This window comes from Geotrypetes seraphini, chromosome 2, assembly GCF_902459505.1.
Source record: "Geotrypetes seraphini chromosome 2, aGeoSer1.1, whole genome shotgun sequence".
NCBI lineage: Eukaryota > Metazoa > Chordata > Amphibia > Gymnophiona > Dermophiidae > Geotrypetes > Geotrypetes seraphini.
The window spans coordinates 249,801,425-249,818,758 of NC_047085.1; the positions used below are offsets into that span (position 1 = coordinate 249,801,425).

The 17,334-nt window shown below is 42.8% G+C and overlaps 1 protein-coding gene across 3 annotated transcripts in view; it reads right to left on the minus strand.

Annotated features, from left to right (window-relative positions):
- Nucleotides 1–2,443: 2,443 nt before the first annotated feature.
- PHLPP1 (PH domain and leucine rich repeat protein phosphatase 1) overlaps nucleotides 2,444–17,334 on the minus strand; it is a 492,900-nt gene continuing 478,009 nt past the window's right edge. For all 3 annotated transcript variants that reach the window (XM_033929324.1, XM_033929323.1, XM_033929325.1), the window contains exons 16-17: nucleotides 15,402–15,630; nucleotides 2,444–4,500 (exon numbers count right to left, since the gene is read on the minus strand). In XM_033929324.1, coding sequence (XP_033785215.1) covers nucleotides 3,385–4,500; nucleotides 15,402–15,630 — 1,345 coding nt within the window. In that variant the 3' untranslated portion in view covers nucleotides 2,444–3,384. The remainder of the gene's footprint in view (nucleotides 4,501–15,401; nucleotides 15,631–17,334) is intronic.

Sequence of the window (17,334 nt, forward strand, 5' to 3'; positions counted from 1 at the left end):
AATCACAAGCATCTTCAGGAACATATATCACTAGAAGATTTCAAAAAAGGCTATCTCAAGCTTGGACAGTGAATCTTAGCACCATGGGCATAGTTTGGTGTGCACTCCCCCCTCCCCTAATGAGCTACCTTTCAGCTCTACAGGGCATTATATCACTCCCTAGCACTAGAGCCTTCCAATCTCCCAGGCTGTCAGCAGCTTCAGCCTTGAAAGTGGCTGCTATTGGCTTGCCCTGGAAGCCCTTCTCTTTATCTTACAACTTCTTGTTCCCGTATAGGTGGGAAGTTGTAGGACAGAGGGCTTCTGGGGCTGGCTGAGAGCAGCTGCTTTCATTGCTGAGGCTGCTGGTGGCAGTCTATTGATATGTAGCTGCAATCCCTGTTCCAGAACTGGAGTTGGAGAGCCTGCCGTTTACCTTAGGAGGAGCAGCACCAGAGGTATTGTGCTTCGATACATCTCTATCTCATCTATTGTGTACACTTCCTCCCTGCCTGAATTGAAGGGTGCTGTTCCGGTGGTGCCAACTAAGGAAGCCGCCAGAGGAACTCCCTTATGTCCAGCTCTGCCGTGAATTTACCTGTTAGAGATGTTGATACATCTCTGCCTCAGAGTATGGCTACACTCAAAGGGATTTGGACGATGTTAGTAAGAATGGAGGCTCAAATGTCCAAAACCACAGCTGTCTTATCTTCTGCAAGCAAAATCAATTTACTAACAGAAAATGTGGAGTGTGTCAAGAAAGATTGTACATTACAAATACAAGAAGTCAAGGAAAAGGTAAATGCTGCTCATGAAGTTTCATCTACTTTGATTAAAGATAATTTGGTGATAGATAATAAATTGTAAATTTTTTTGTACAACTTTAATTGAAGACTAAATCTGTTTAGTAAACTTTCCCAGATTTATGGGTTTTCTTTAAAAAATATTTAGTAGAGGATTTGAAATATTCTACTGACCAAATTCCACCAACAAACAGAATTTATTATGCACCTTTATCTTCAAAAAAGTTTTAGAATGAACCTACAAATAGGGAAGGAGGTTTTGGAGCTCAAACGGAGGCGCAGATTTATCAACCAATAGAGGAAGTTTCTCTAGATTTTAATGACTGATTTTCTTGAGAGTTCTCAACGTGACATATTAGAGAGATCAACTTTACTGGTAGTGTTTGTATTTGAGCAGGACTTGAATAGTTTAAGACTATATTTTAGAAAATCAAAGGAACTCTTCTATGACCAGAAGATTTGGATCTTTCTGGATGTGATGAAATACTCGGGTGAGGAGAAAAATCTTATCTTATAGACAGCAAGTTAAATATCTTGGCGCTTCTTTTTTGCCTGCGAATACTTGGAAAAATATATTGGCATTACTTCTTTCTGTACTATATATATATATAAGCTAGATCAATTGAAGGGCTTTTTTGGGGACATGAATATTTCCTTAAGTACAGAAAGAAGTAATTGAGCAGGGAATTATCATGTTATAGCCCTTACTTCTATGTATTCTATTATTTTACCTATGTAATGGGCTCCAGATTATCCTTTACTCTTTCTGACTCTCCTTAAGAGCCTTATTTTCTTTTATATTTGAAATGTAATCATATTTTCCTCTATTTAAGCTCTGTTTTTTCTTTAAACAAGTGTTTGCTTGTGTGTAATATTGCCGAAATTACAAAATATTTTAAGCATCACTATACAACATTTAGCTATTTACAATAATAATTTCCCAATCAACTGTTCTCTCAGAGAAAATTAGTGAATCTCAGTGGCATTAAAGCTATCTGAAAAAAAGAGTAAGCAACTTATATGAGTTAATCTTATATTCTACAAATGTCTATCAAAAAGGCCTTTCTCCCCCCCCCAACAAGAAATATAGAATTACATTACTCAATCATTGAGATGTCCAGCGGGTTTAAGTTCTCTGCAGAAATTCTATAAATTGGAACCTATCATGTTTCTTTGAAGGCAATAGATGAGATTTTTTTTTTTCCAATTTTCAAAAACTAGTTGGGGGGGGGGGGGGGAGAGCAGAAGGGTCTATGGACCCATGTATCATGATATTAATACCTAGCAAATCTTATTTTATTTTACCCTTGACATTCTTATAATGGCTTAAACCACCAACCTCCCCACATTACTCCCTCTTCCCCTCATAAAAAAAGCCTTTTAAAAACTCTGTGATGCTACATTTTGTTTTATTTAAAAACCTGGTTGCACAATGCAAGAATGATTTTAGAAGCATATAAAATCCTCCCCTCAACTTATTTAATATTTAATTTTTAGGAAGTGGTGTTTAATTCTTTACATTCTAGCTGTGGAAGATGCATGGATAGACAGTGAAAGCCTCAATGATTGCAACAGGGAAACCCTTCTGATTCCTGCAGAGCTTAAGCTCGACTTGTAAGAAAGCTCAAAAGCAACCAAACAAAGCAAGACAAGTCCCAACATCATTTGTAAATTCTTGCATTTATTATAACAAATTATGACATGTTCATTTGTGCATTCTGCTGTAATATATTCCTGGGTATGTAAATGATCTCTGCGCTCAACATTCATGCTGGTTTGGGGCAGCAATAAGGAACACAAAAGAAGAAACCAAAGACTAGCTGAAAAGGTTTGTTGAGAAAATAAAAAAAAATCAAACCAAACTCCCCCCAAAAAATACTCTTTGTAGCTAGCCAGTATACATACTCAGGATTTCATCACATAGGGTGAATGTGGCCTGAATAATATCTTTAAAAAAAGCCATCCAATTTTTCTGGTCGTATGTCCCCTGCCAAAACTACAAAATATTTTAAGCATCACTATACAACATTTAGCTATTTACAATAATAATTTCCCAATCAACTGTTCTCTCAGAGAAAATTAGTGAATCTCAGTGACATTAAAGCCATCTGAAAAAAGAGTAAGCAACTCCTAGGAGTTAGTCTTATATTCTACAAATGTCTATCACTTCCAAGACCAAAAAGGCCTTTCTCCCCCCAACACGCTTGTTTCCAAGAAATATAGAATTACATTACTTAATCAATGAGCACTGCCATACTGCTTTCTCCTCACATTAACAAAGGAGCCATTTTAAAAAATATTACAATGAATATCTCTCTGCAATATATTAAACCTTTTGTTTTTAATCCTTTCTTATTTTACATGTGATATGTTAAAGGAAACAGTTACCTAGTTAATAAAGAGTCAAGGGGGTAAAGAAATTACAAGAAAATTGCAGATCAATAAAAATCAATTATGACAATACCCCTCACTCCCCTACCTTCCCCAAAATGCTGACAGTTAACTGCTGAAGCATGAAGGAAGAATGGGAGGGTATGTCAGAGATAAACCCGCTGCTGGGGCAAGATTTTGTCAGTGCATTTTGAAGGGCTTCTGGGATGGGTCATAGTGGTGTATCATAATAGTCTGGCAGCTGCTCTGCTTGATGTGGCTTTTGCTGCTCTGCCTGATGCTGCTTCATAATTTCTTTTACCTCCTCTTCCAGCTCTGGAGGGATGATAAACTGATCATCTGGCTCTGGTTGGGCAGGGGCTGCAAAGTATCCCCCCGTCTTCCTAAGCGGGGCATCAGCGGCTATTTCAATCAAGTTGTGGCTCCTCTCTGGGGGTGCCACAGAGCCGTTGCCCCTCCTGCGACCCATGGTGCCTGTGCCAGAGCAGTCGAGCCGCCTAGCTATGCAGGACTCATCTTCATTGGCACTAATAACAATGCCTTCGTCGCTGGCTTCTGGTGGGGACAGCTGTTGCTGCTTGTCCTTGGCCCGGGAGCAGTGGATGTCTACCTCTACCTCCACCCGGCTGCCATTGCTGAAGACACCCTCGATGGGCTCCTCGTCATCACTGTCCAAGCCGTTGTCTGAGAAGGCGCTGGAAAATGTGGCACTGGAGAGCTGGCGCTGGAAGGAGCTGGACAAGCAGACAGGGTGCAGCGTGCAGCGCTGCTCACTGGGATAGGCTGGTCCATTCTCACTCATGTTCACTTGTGGCAAGGGCTCATCCGAGGCTGTGGAGCCCACCTCACTGCTCATCTCGGAGGTGGAGAGCTCACTGCTCATCTCAGAGGCCATACCGCTGCTAGATGACGGCATTCCCAAGGCATCCGGGGGCCGGTCTTTCAAGACCATGCTAACAGGTGGTGGGGGGAAGATACCAGGACTGGGAGGTGGAGCAGCACTGGCAAGCTCACAGCAGCAGCAGTAGCAGTCTTCTGTGACATTGAGCTGCACAACCACAGCACTGAGGCTGTCATTGCAGCCATAACTCTGTGCCAGCGTACATAGCTTCTTGGCTGCAGCCAGGGCATCTGGTACATTGCGGACAGTCTCCACAGCCTCTTCATGGGAAAGGCTGTCCCAGAGTCCCCTGCTGCCCAAGATGAGGAACTCATCCTGTGGGGTCAAGACCACGGACTGGACGTGCGGACGGGGAATCACACTTGGGTGGAGAAAGGTGTACCCCAGTATCCGCGTGGAGTCTGTTACACCATTCACCTTTCCATCCTGCAAACCAAAAAAAAAAAAAAAAGAAAGTTACCACCACAATTCAGTAATGCCACACATCATTCCCTGAAGTCACCAGTAGAGAAAAATAAGGTTTTAATGAATTCAGTTACAGCAAACAGTGAAAAGATAAAAGATACAAGTTCAAACATGAAACATTTTTCAGATTGTTTATGGACCCATGACAAAAAAAGTGCCACTTTTTTAATCTACCACTTAGTCAACTTTTTCCAGAGATAGTAATATTTATGTTTATTTGAATTTAATATACAGTATCTCCTTTTATTTCTTAACCCTCCAGCAGTTAAGGCATTCTTCGAGGCTGGGAGTGAGAGCAGTAATAAAACGGGCACAAAGTAACAAGACAATTGTCATAAATGGTTGAGAAATGACTTGCACAACGCCAGCATAACCAGAGCGCCAACACACCAGGTCACTAGGAACAAACTAAGATGGCCAGTACCTGGTTCAGCAGCCACAGCAGCTGTTTGCCATTTTGTACAATTGGATGAAAATTTTCCCCAAGCATCAGTGGGAAGTGACAAGAAAGGGAGAGAGAATATATCAAGAGGCAGAAAACAGGAAACAATTGTGAAAAGCAGAACACAAAACTCAGTGGGTACACAAAGGCTGGTATCTCAGTGGGGTTGCTAGCAATGTTCCCTCTAAATTCTGATGTTATGCTGGCAAAAATGCTCTTTTGTACAAATTTGTATAAGCAGAGTTCAAATGGGTGCACTAGGTTGTGGGTATGCAGACATGTGGAAATGTATGTTTGGTTTAGGGGAATGGATGTGGGGTGCTATGTGTTTGCTTTGGAAGTGCTTTCTGGTTCCATCCTTCACCAGCTACTTCAAGTTCTTCTCAGAATCTATTTATGTAGCTCTGGAACAAAGTGTTGGAAGAACAAGGAGGGGTGTTTTTGGAATAGGATGCTAATCAACACTACAGTTGGTTCTGAAGTAAGTACCCCCCTCGCCAGTCAGGTTTCCAGGATATCCACAATGAAGAGATTTGCATACAATGAAAGCAATGTATGCAAATCAATCTCATGTATATTCATTGTAAATATCCTGAAAACCTGACTGGCAAGAGGGGAAACGGGACCAACTTGGGAAACATGCTCTAGTCTACAGCATGTGTTTTCCCCATAAAGCATATATATATATATATACTAGTCTTTAAGCCCGTTACATTAACGGGTGCTAGAATAGATGTGTCTGTCTGTTTGTGTTTCTTTATCTCTCTCTCCTTGGCCGCTGTCTGTATCCTTCTGTCTCCCCCTCCCCTCCCCGAGCAAAGCTGTCTGCTCCCAGCATCCACCTCCCCCCAATGTCTCTCCATGGCCCTCTTCTGTCTTCCCCCCCAGAGCAAAGCTGTCTGTCCCCTTTCCCTATCTCTCCATGACCCCTTCTGTCTCCCCCCAGCACACCCCTCCCCCCAAAGCAGCCCCATATCCATCTCCCTGTCTCTCCATGGCCCCTTCTGTCTTCCCCCCCAGAGCAAAGCTGTTTGCCCCAAGCACACCCCTCCCCCCAAAGCAGCCCCCTTTCCTGTGTCTTTCTTTCTTTCTGTCTCCCTCCCTCCCGCTGTCTGTGTGTCATTTTTCCCCATTTCCCTGTGCAGCAGCATTTCCATCCCACTTCCCTATGCAGCAGCAATAGCATTTCCCTCCTATCCCCCCCTTTCCTGTGTAGAAGCAGTAGTAGCATTTTCCCCCACTCCCCCTTTCCCTTTTCTTCCCTTATCTTCCCTGCTCCGTTCGGCCCCTCCCCCTGTTTTTACTGGCGTTGTCGATCCGGCCTGCTCCTGACCTTCCCACCGCCGACAAACCTCGGGACTCCAGCCGCGTAGGCAGCACTTTAAACACGCTGCTTCGCGGCCTTCTACTGGCGATTTCCTCTGCCGCGTCTGTGTCCGATGATGTCATCAGAGACGCGGTAGAGGAAATCGGCAGAGAAGGACGCGAAGCAGCGTGTTTATAGTGCTGCCTATGCCGCTGGAGCCGGGAGGCGACGGAGAGGGCAGGGGGTGCTAGCGGCCGGCAGCGGTGGAGAGCAGGGAAGGGCGTGCATGGCACTTGTCTTGCCTCGCGTGAGGCCGGTCTGTAAGCCGCGCATGCGCACTTCCTATGTGTGCTACAGCTCATGGAAAACGGACGCACGCATAGGAAGTGCGCATGCGCGGCTTACCGTTTTATTATATTAGAGATATATATATATATATAACCCTCTGGACAGAATCAGGTGCAGCGATCTTCCCTAACACAAAGAAATAAGTCCCTCAACTCACACTGGCACTCCTGCCCTATCCTGACTTCACCTATTTCTCCCTCAGTCTTCTTCCTTCCATTGAATGAAGCAGTTGTTCAGCTCTCCCCTCTTCTTTCAGAAATACTTCACAGTTCAAAAAAATTTTTTTCTCTCTTTGCCATTCTTTCTTGTTGCTCTGCAGAAATGGCTTTGTTGCTCCCTCAATTCCCTAAGGGACAGGTTGAGCTTGATACTAACAGAGCTATCAACATCTCTCCACCCCCAACCTCAATGAGCAAGACTTCCAGGGAAGTGGATGTAAAAAAATCAACTGCTCAATCATTTGGGCGAGTCTGCCACACTGACAACTGGACAGGCGTTTAGAGCCTGCAGTTCAAATTTAAGAGACCATACTTCCTCTTCGGGAGGACAAAGACCTGGGAAAGAAACAAACTGAAAGACCTCAAGTTGGCAAGCATATCATCCAGACCTTTCTTTACCGTAAAGAATTTGCTGTGACCAACTGTGGTTCTGGCTGTAAGCACTAATTTAAGAGTATAAGTAATCCTGAGAGTCCCCTCGGTCTCTAACGTTTTCATAGTATACAGCAGTGGTTCAAGGATAGTCCCAAAAATAATTGTCTATGCCAGTGTTTTTCAACCTACAGTATGAGTACCTCAGGGGGTACGTGGACTGAACACTGCCTGGGATCTCTCCCTTCCTGCCCCCCTGCTGAAGCCACCGCCGCCTATTCCTCCCTGCCCCACCCCTGAAGCCGACCCTGCCAACCGACATGCTCCATTCCCACCCCTGCTGCAGCAACAGGGACAGGCCAGGCGTGTGCAGTCCCTGTTGCTGCAGCGGCGGAAATGGAGAATTTCAGGTGGCAGGGTCGACTTTGGGGATGGGGCACGGAGGAATTTGGGGGGGTGGCTTCAGTGGAAGGGGGGCAAGGAGAGAGGAAGAAAAAGTTGGAGGGGAATGGAGTGTGTTGGGTAGCAGGGTCGGCTTTAGGGATGGAGCAGGGATAAATCAGTGGCAGTGGCTTCAGGGAGGCAGGCAGTAAGAGGAAGAAAAAGTTGGGGGGAATGGAGTGTGTCGAGTGGCAGGTCGGCTTCGGGGTGGGGAGGTATGGAGAAATCGGCAGTGGTGACCAGCAGAGGGGCAGGCAAAGAGAGAGAGGAAGAAAAAGTTGGACTCATGAAGGGACAGAGAGAGGTGTTGGTTGGGGTATGGAATGAGGTCTGGAGGAGAGGAAGCATGTAGGAGACAGAAAGAAAGAAATATTAGATGCACAGTCAGAAGGAAGTACAAGCAGAGACTCATGAAATCACCAGGCAATAAAGGTAGGAAAAATAATTTTATTTTCAATTTAGTGATCAAAATGTGTCAGTTTTGAGAATTTATATCTGCTGTCTATAATTTTGCTCTATATTTATCTATTTTTCTATAGTTGTTACTGATTGCATATTTTAAAGTCATCTGCCTTGACCTCTTTGAAAAATCCCCCCGAATATAAATAAACATTTTCTCTGCGTACAGTGTGCTTTGTGGCTTTTTTAATTTTGTGGTTACCACTATGTATTAATAACATTATATTTTGTGTATATGAAAAATGGATGGAAGAAATTGCATTACAATTAGTACTACACTTCCCCCTCCCGATTTGCGGTTTTAGGACTCTCAATTTCAATTATTCGCGATTTCCTAAAACTGGAATCACCCCTACCTCCTGGACCTCACCTGGTGGTCTAGCTGTCCTTCGGGGCAGGAGCGATCTTCCTACACTCCTGCCCCGTGAATATCGCTCATCCAAAATGGCTGCTGTGAGTTCCTGTAGTCTCAGTTCTTGTCGTAGTCTCAAGAGACTATGGGAACTCATGACAACCATTTTGGATGAGTGATATGCATGGGGCAGGAGCGTAGAAAATCGCTCTTGTCCTGAAAGACCGCTAGACCACCAGGTAAGGTCTGAGATGCTGGGGGGGAGGTGGGGATGGGTCAGAGACGGCCCAAAAGTTATTTGCGAATTTTCAATATTCATGGGCTGGTTCTGCCCCTAACCCCTGCAAATATTGAGAGAGGAGTGTATTATTATAGGTGTGGAGCCAGGGGCGGAGCTTGAGCAGGTCATGGGCGGAGCTTGGGCAGTTCAGGGGTGGTTCTTTGGCAGGTCAAGGGCGGTGCTTGGGTGGGGGTACTCGGTAGGTATTCATTAGGCTTAGGGGGTACTTGGCTTGTAAAGGTTGAGAAACACTGTTCTATGCCCACTCTGTCTCCATAGTGTGTCTTTGAAACTGGATCTGCCCATGATATGATATATAGGATATAATGCTAATCCAAGTGTTCTACAGTTGTCACATAAAACTGAATTCTCCTATGAAAACCTTTCAGCTTCTGGCATGGATGCAGTTCCAAGTACTTCAGCGTAGCATCACCCACTTATTGCATCAGCAGAGGACTTTTGCTCAGAGATTCCCTCAGGACCATTCTGAGGAAGCAGACTGGTCTCTTGATTTAGTTGTCACCCTTAGAGACCCCGAGGATGAAGATTTTCAGACAGATTGCGTCTTTATGCTGCAATTCCCCAGAACCCTTTTGACCTCTCCCTCTCCACCACTTTCATTCAGCAAAAGATTCGTCTTATCCTAAATTTCTTTTTAAATTAATGCCGTCCCTTTAACTCACAGCAAAATCCTGAAGAGCCAGGGTGACCTTCTGGTCCACCCTCTATGCCATGAAATCAGCTAAAGCAGTGATCTCCAACTTTTTAAATGCAAAGGGCTGAAGTGAATATAAGATTGCTTTTTGTCCCTTGGGCTGTGGAATGGGGACCACTGACCTAAGGAATCATATCCCTACAGACAATTTACAGCTTGAGATCTTTCAGTACAAGCAGTTTCAAAGCTCCTGGAGCTAAAATACAAAGTCTCCTTTACCTCGGGAGATGACAATATTCAAGTTCTTTATCAATCTATTGTATCTGAAGCTGCTATCAAGGAACTAAAACTGCTAAAACCAATACTAGTTATGCCTTCAGGCAAAAAACACAGGTTCCTGGACACTACAGGTAGAAAGACATGGAAAATATTAGCCTGTCTACTTCATACACTTCACTATCACAACTTGCTGCAGCAGTTAATTGATTCATCTGCCTCCATCCCAGAATCAAATCAGTCCTGTTCACATTCTCTTATCATGTCCATCTAGGAATGTATACATATAATGTTTATGAGACTGCTTCACATCTGTAGCAGTAGCCATTTCAGCTTGCAGGATGGCATGGCTTTGGGCATCTGGCCTACAGGAAGAGCTATACAATTGTCTGTGGACACACTATGTATAGGAGGCAACTTGTTCTACAACGTCGTCAATGATACTGACACAGATCAAACATAATTCATCTGTTGTGAGAGAACTCATGTCTTTTCCACAGGATCAAACATCCACATACTGTAAAGACTTTCAACTAGTGTATAGAAAGCAGCATTCTTAACATTTCCAACAATTTTTCCTAAGAGAAAATTCCAACTGTATAATGTACTGCCTGCCCAAAGACAGACTTCCACAGCTTATCTTCAAAAACCAAGCCAAAGAACATAAAACAGTTCAGATCAGCAACATCATCTCTTAAATCAAACCAGCCTTTTTGACAACATCTCACTAAAAGGCAGGATTCAGGTTTTCTTCGAAAGCCTGATACACAACCATCACAGCCAAGTGAGTTCTTCACATCCTTGACCACCTCCACCTTAAGGTTTCCTCTAGTCGGAATGGGGGCGGGCCACAGGACCCGTGGCCTCCCCAAAAATTGGCACTACCCCAGCCTCCTTCTCTCCCTCCCGTCGAGCTCTTCACCCGCGGGATCGGCTTTCTTCTGCTGCTCAGCGGCAACGAGCAGGCTGCTGAGCGGCTTGACTGGCTCCTGTGAATTCAGAATCGAAGTGACAAGGAGGAGCATGTGCATACATACCTTATTCAGTGGGAGGGGACCAGGGCAGCCATCAGGGCAGTACTACCAGTCCTGCATTCAGGGGCCCGGAGCTGACAGGGGGCCCGGGCTCCCCCAGGGTCCTAGGCAGTGTTCTAAGGCAGGGGCGCCAGTAGCTCGCCAAGGCAAAGTGAGTCAATCACCCAGGACTCACTTTGTCTTGGCGATCTAATCTATCGGGCCGATCAGTCTTCCTCTCCCCGACATCAATTCTGCAGTCGGAGAGGAAGTTCGGGCCAGCCAATCGCTGCCTGGCTGGGCGGAACTTCCTCTCCGACGGCAGAATTGACGTCGGGGAGAGGAAGACTGATCGGCCCGAAACAGGGAGAGCATGTGTCGGCGCCGGCTTTGGGGCCTGTTATCCATTGGTGGGTCCTGTTCCCCGATGGCAGCGGCAGTGGCTTGGGGAACGGCAGGGAGAAAGAAAGAAAGGGGGCAGGCAGGGAAACAGAAGGAAAGAAGAGAAACAGAAAAAAAGAAAGGGGGCATGAAGAGAGGAAGAAAAAGTTTGGGGAGGGAATGAAGTGTGGAGGAGAGGAAGCATACAGGCTGAAAGAAGGGAAGAAAGATTGGATGCACAGTCAGAAGAAGAAAGTGCAACCAGAGACTCATGAAATCACCAAAGATAGGAAAAATGATTTTATTTTAAATTTAGCAAAGTGGAAGCAGTATTACCACAGTTTTCAAAGGAATTTGCCCAAATAACTTAATAGTTAACTGGGTAAATTCCCAGAGATGAAAACTTCCCTTCACTTACTATGCACAGTTCTGAATTTATATCTGCTGTCTATATTTTACAATATGGTCCCCTTTTACTAAACCGCAATAGTGGTTTTTAGCGCAGGGAGCCTATGAGCGTCAAGAGCAGCGCTGGGCATTCAGTGCAGCTCCCTGTGCTAAAAACTGCTATTGTGGTTTAATAAAAAGGATGGAGGGTATATTTGTCTATTTTTGTATGGTTGTTACTGAGGTAACAATGAAAAGAGTCATCTGCCTTGACCTCTTTGAAAAAAACCCAGAATAGGAATGATAATTAACATTTTCTCAGCGTATAGTGTGCTTTGTGTTTTTTAATTTTATTTTTGGTAGATCATTTTGACTTGGTCATTTTAAAGTAGCTCACAAGCTCAAAAAGTTTGGGCACCTCTGAGCTAGACCGTTGGAACTGTGTATTTCTATTTTATCCCCCCTTTTACAAAACTGTGGAGCGTTTTTTAGCGCCAGCCGTGGTGGTAGCAGCTCTGATGCTCAGAATTCTATGAGCGTCAGGGCTGTTACCACTGTGGCTAAAATCCACACTACAGTTTTGTAAAAGAGTGAGGGGTTAGTTTGTGATGACATATTCCATACTAGGCGAAGGTGTTTTCTGTGTTCTGTGTGTTCGAAAGACATGGTTTTCTGTTAGGATTGACGGTGTAGGATTGATCTGTGCTGGTCTGGCTTGTTTAGTTTTACAATGGGTGTATTGATGTACTGCTCACTGCAGTATGTAAGATGCTGCCTTTTCCTAGGTACTCATGTGTGACGTGTGGCTTGTTACTAAAAATCATGTTTTTCGTACAGATGGGGGGGTGCCAAAAAATGATGGGCCCCGGGTGTTACATATGCTACGTACGCCACTGTATGTAAAGATACCAGAAAGCTGGTGTAGCAAAAACTTTAAGTAAATTGTTATTCTTCTAAGTTTTGAGTATTTAACCCTCCCACAATCTCACGGGCACTTGTTTCAAGTTTATTGAGATTTTGATTTAAACGCAATATCAAATATTTTCAATGCGTATAACAAAAATAAATTTGGGGAAATAAATAAAACCATTTGAACAATAAATATACAAACATATCCATAGATGATTAAAATTACATAAGGAGTACAAGGATAAACTACATTTGTTTAAAAATGCGTTCTCCGCGCCTGCTCATAAATTTGTTGACTGGAAGGATCCAGCAATGTGGCCAGATGTCATTCAGGACAAAGACAGAGAAAGAATTGTGCAATTTGGATTAATGATGGAAGATGATTTAAAGCAAATGGCACAGTCTATGAGTAAAGATCTTGACGGACGTTCTTTTTATGAATATCTCCTCTATGCCAAATCACCCAATGGACGTGAGAAGATTTTAAGGGACTGGCTTAGGTGGAGCATTAGCAGAAAAGTATGTGTGTATTCGGGCCATGGAAGAAGGGGGGGCGGGGAAGGGGTGCGTGGGGGGCCCAATAGGATTGCTCAGTAAGGGGCCCAGAAATTTCTGATGGCGGCCCTGGTGGGGACTGACAAGGAAAGTTTACTTGAAAAAGAAACTAATCTGGAAATGGGGTGCTGTCAAGTGACAGTGGGGAAAGATCTTCCCACAGCAACGAAAATCCTTTTTTTGTCAAATCCCTCATAAAACCTACTGGTATTTCTTGTAATGCATGTCCTCCTGTGAGTTTAACACCTTCTTTTGCTTTATTTGATATCTTAATTTATGTAAATAAATAATAATAATAACAACAGTTTATATACCGCAGGACCGTGAAGTTCTATGCGGTTTACAATGATTAGAAATGTTACAGATGGAATGGAATAAACAAAGTACAGACTTAGTGACTGATAGTTCTAGCGATCGTTTGTTGAGGACTAAGATTGTATAGGTTGGTGGCCATAAAAGCCAATATCTGTATCCTTCCTGAAATTTCTTCTCAAGTTTTTATTAAAATTTGATTCATTTGCTTATTTTACTTTCTAAGTGAGGTACAATTAAATAAAATTGGGTATTATACAAATTAAAATACAATAACAATATTACGAATTACAGACGAACTGATGAACTAGTAGAAAAGGATGTATGGGGTAGAAATACACTTTAAAGAATAAAAACACATTCAAGGAAAAAACAATAGGGTTGGGGAAGGGTATAGAGAAGTGGGATGGTGTCAGGTCAAAAGCGCGCCGGGACAAAGGCACGCCCAGACAATTGAGCGCAGCGCGCGCCGCCGCGCCGCTCTAAATTACTGTTTTTAGCGCTCCAACGGGGGGGGGCGTGGGGATAGACATTGCGCCGCGTTGTGGGGGATGGGGGGTTGTAAGCCCCCACATTTTACTGAAAACTTCACTTTTTCCGTTTTTAGGGATAAAGTTCAGTTTACAGTAAAATGTGGAGGGTTACAACCCCCCAAACCCCCCTTAACGCCGGCGCGATGTCTATTAAGTAAACTGGGGGGTTCCCCAACAAAAACCCCCATCGGAGCCCCTAAAAACTGTAATTTAGAGCGGCGTGGAGGTGTGCGCTGCGCTCAATTGTCGGCGCGCGCTTTTGTCTTTCGCGCTGTTGTCTATGAACCAGTGGGATTGCTTTTAAGCGTCTAAAGATTGTAAGTATCTTTAAATAAAAAACACTTTAAGTTGTTTTTAAAGCGTCTTAAGTTGGGTTTTTTTTTCTCAAATGTGCTGGTAAAGCGTTCCACAATTGAGGGGCTAAAACGGAGAAAATACCTTGGCGACGACGTGTGCTTATTATCTTTAACGACGGGACTGTAAGCAAGGGTTGATCGATAGAAAGAACTGAGCAGGACGGCATATAAGGAATGAGTAATTTGTCTATGAATTGTGGTTCATTTGATAATGTTTTGAATGATAACAGTATTATTTTAAATGTTATTCTGTGAGTGATCAGTAGCCAATGTGACTTTTGCAGAAGAGGTGTTACATGCTTGAAATTTTTTTTAGTATTTATGAGTTTAATAGCTTTATTTTGAATTATCTGTAAACACTTTTTTCTTTTTGTGTTATTTTCCTGCAGTCAGAAATTTCTGCTGGTTCTTTTTTAAAAATGTCCCTACTTGAAACTGACCTAAATAAATTGCCACAGTTCTTACAGAGAGAATCTTATGGCTGACTGATGGCAAATTTAAGTAGGGATGGGCAGCCCAAAAATGTGCCTTTTTTTTGTTCAGGAACAATATTGACAAGAGTGTGAACTATTATTGAGGAACAATATTCCATTCCTAAGTTCAAGTTTAGTCTCTAAAATGAAATGTTTACTCTTCTATGAAGTTTATTTTGAGATGACTAAAAATATGAAAATAAAACTTATGATCACTTGTGAAAACTATTATATCAAGGGCTGTTTACTGTCAATATGCCACACTGATGGAGTGTGGAGTTCATGCAGAGATGAAGGTATACTGCAAGTGAGATCCAGCAGTGAGAAAAGTGAACTGCAGAGATGTAACTTCATATCTCAGCACCACTATCAGCTTGCTTTATCAAAGCTCCTTTATACCTCTGATCCTGCTTACTAAACTGCAGCCAGTAAGTAGAGGTGGCAAAAGTAATGCTCCTCCTCCTCCTCTCTCTTGGGAGCTTTCATGAAATCTGGGTGCTGAGAGGTACTCTCTGACAACCCCATCTCCAGGACAACTGCAGGCCCAATTTTGTACGTTTATTTGGATTTCATCTGGACAATAGCTGTTATACAATTTTAAGGTCTTGAAATTGCATCAATAATCATTTAGGATTGGTTTGTTTTATTTCTATATATAACCTTTGAAAAGTGGACTAACACGGCCACCACACCATTTCACTCAGGATTAGCAATGGTATGAACTTTGCTCATCTCAGTCTACATTCACATTGCCGAACAAGCAAATCCCTTCTTGGCTGCTGTTCTTCTCTTACCTCAGTGATAATGGCCTTGTGTTGCTTGATCCTCTTAAGCTCCTCTGGGTAACTCACTGTATAGGTCTTGGACAGTGGCAGTGGCTTTCCGTTCCTGCAGAGGACAGTTTGGCACTTTCCCACATTGGCTGAGGTGAGTGTGAAGCAGCCGCCCAGGTCCATGGGGTCGTGCTTTATGTGGCAAAGGACAGCAGAGCCTCCTAGCTTTTGCCCAGCAGTCCCGAGTTTCCTACAATGAGTTCAAAAACTTCAGTTTGGTAGAAAATTCAATTAAAACTGATATCACCCTGGAAAGTTTAACTGGGCAGGTATGAAAGACATTACCTTGAAATTTATTGCCATACTCACTATACTTTCCAAGAAGAATAAGGCTTTACATTACAGCCATAATTACCTGTCCTGAAGGCACAGTTTTGTTTTTGGGGTGTCAGGGTGTCAAAATGTACATCTTTTATGTTTATTGTACACTGTCACTGTATACAATGCAAACCTTTGCAGTTAATGTATAGCAAATTGTTACAGGAAATTGAAGATAACCAGAAACGAATTACGATACCTAAATTAATGGTGCTTCTCTCCCATTCATTGAAACCTGTTCACCTATTGAATTTAGAGTTCCCATGGAGACTTAAGACTGTCAGCTTGCATACTCTCACATGAGGAAAGCTTAAGACATGTGCCTCACTCTACGATTGTATTTAATGCAATCATAATTCAGTATGAAGGATGTACAAATGAGGGCTGAAGCATATGTAAATCAATGGTATAAAAATGGAATGCAAAACATTGGTAATAGCAAGAAATAATGTGAGCTAATTTTGTTACGTTCTGGAATACTTATAAAGTACCACAAACAGAATAGAATAGATCACGAGTAGAAGAAAAATTTATTAAAACAAAACACCCGACATGGCCACCTTTCACACTCCAAAGGTTGCATCAGAAACTTCACTGTACAATTAAAACAAACATGACAATTAAAAATCATACACATTCCACATATATAAAATCAAATGTGAATCTCAAATCATCTATGAATCTGAAATTGCACATTCAGTGCTTAATCCAAATCCAAATTGCATGCAGAAGAAAAAAAAATTTGCAAACATATAAAGTCAAGCTACCCCCATCTCAAATCGCTATTTTGTTTTTAAAAATCCACGCCATTTAAAACTCTCAAGAAATGCTAAAATAAAACAAAAAAAACCAAAAACAACCCAGGTTCAAAAAAGATGCTTCAAAGCAGCCATCTTTCCATGCATTCCAATGACATCATAGGTGTCAACGGAATGTGTAGACAGTGAAATTTACAATTTATTCAGATAGGCTCAAAAGATATTTTTTATATCACTTCATTAAAAAAAATTAGTTTCTTCAGTTTTAAATGGCAGTTTTTTAAAGCTTGGGCCACCATTATTTAGGCTCAGTATTGAAGCTTGTGAGTTTTATTCGGATCAAACCATTGGTTTTTAAATTGACATTCATTTTTATGAATATCTTCATAGTTATCATTTGGTGCACAAGATATGCTATGTAAAATACCTTCTGGTATGTTAGCATCTGTTTTGTAGTGTACAGTACTCCCCCAAAATTCGCAGGGGTTCCGTTCCAGCAGCCCGCGAATTTCAAAAAACCGCAAATGCAGTTTAGGAGCAGATCGGAGACATGTGAGACGGTGGGTGCTGAAAACAGGGTGCAGGATCGTTCTTAGTATTTTCTGACCGTCTCTTCCGGGAACTAAAGTCAGGCTACACCAATCAGGAGCTGCTTTGACATGCTATCTGGCGCATCAAAGCAGCTCCTGATTGGTGTAGCCTGACTTTAGTTCCTGGAAGAGGCGGTCAGAAGATACCGCAAAAGACTGAGTCCACGATTCGCAAACTGCGAATTTGCGGGGGTTTACTGTACTCATATTTGAAAATAAGTTTTTATA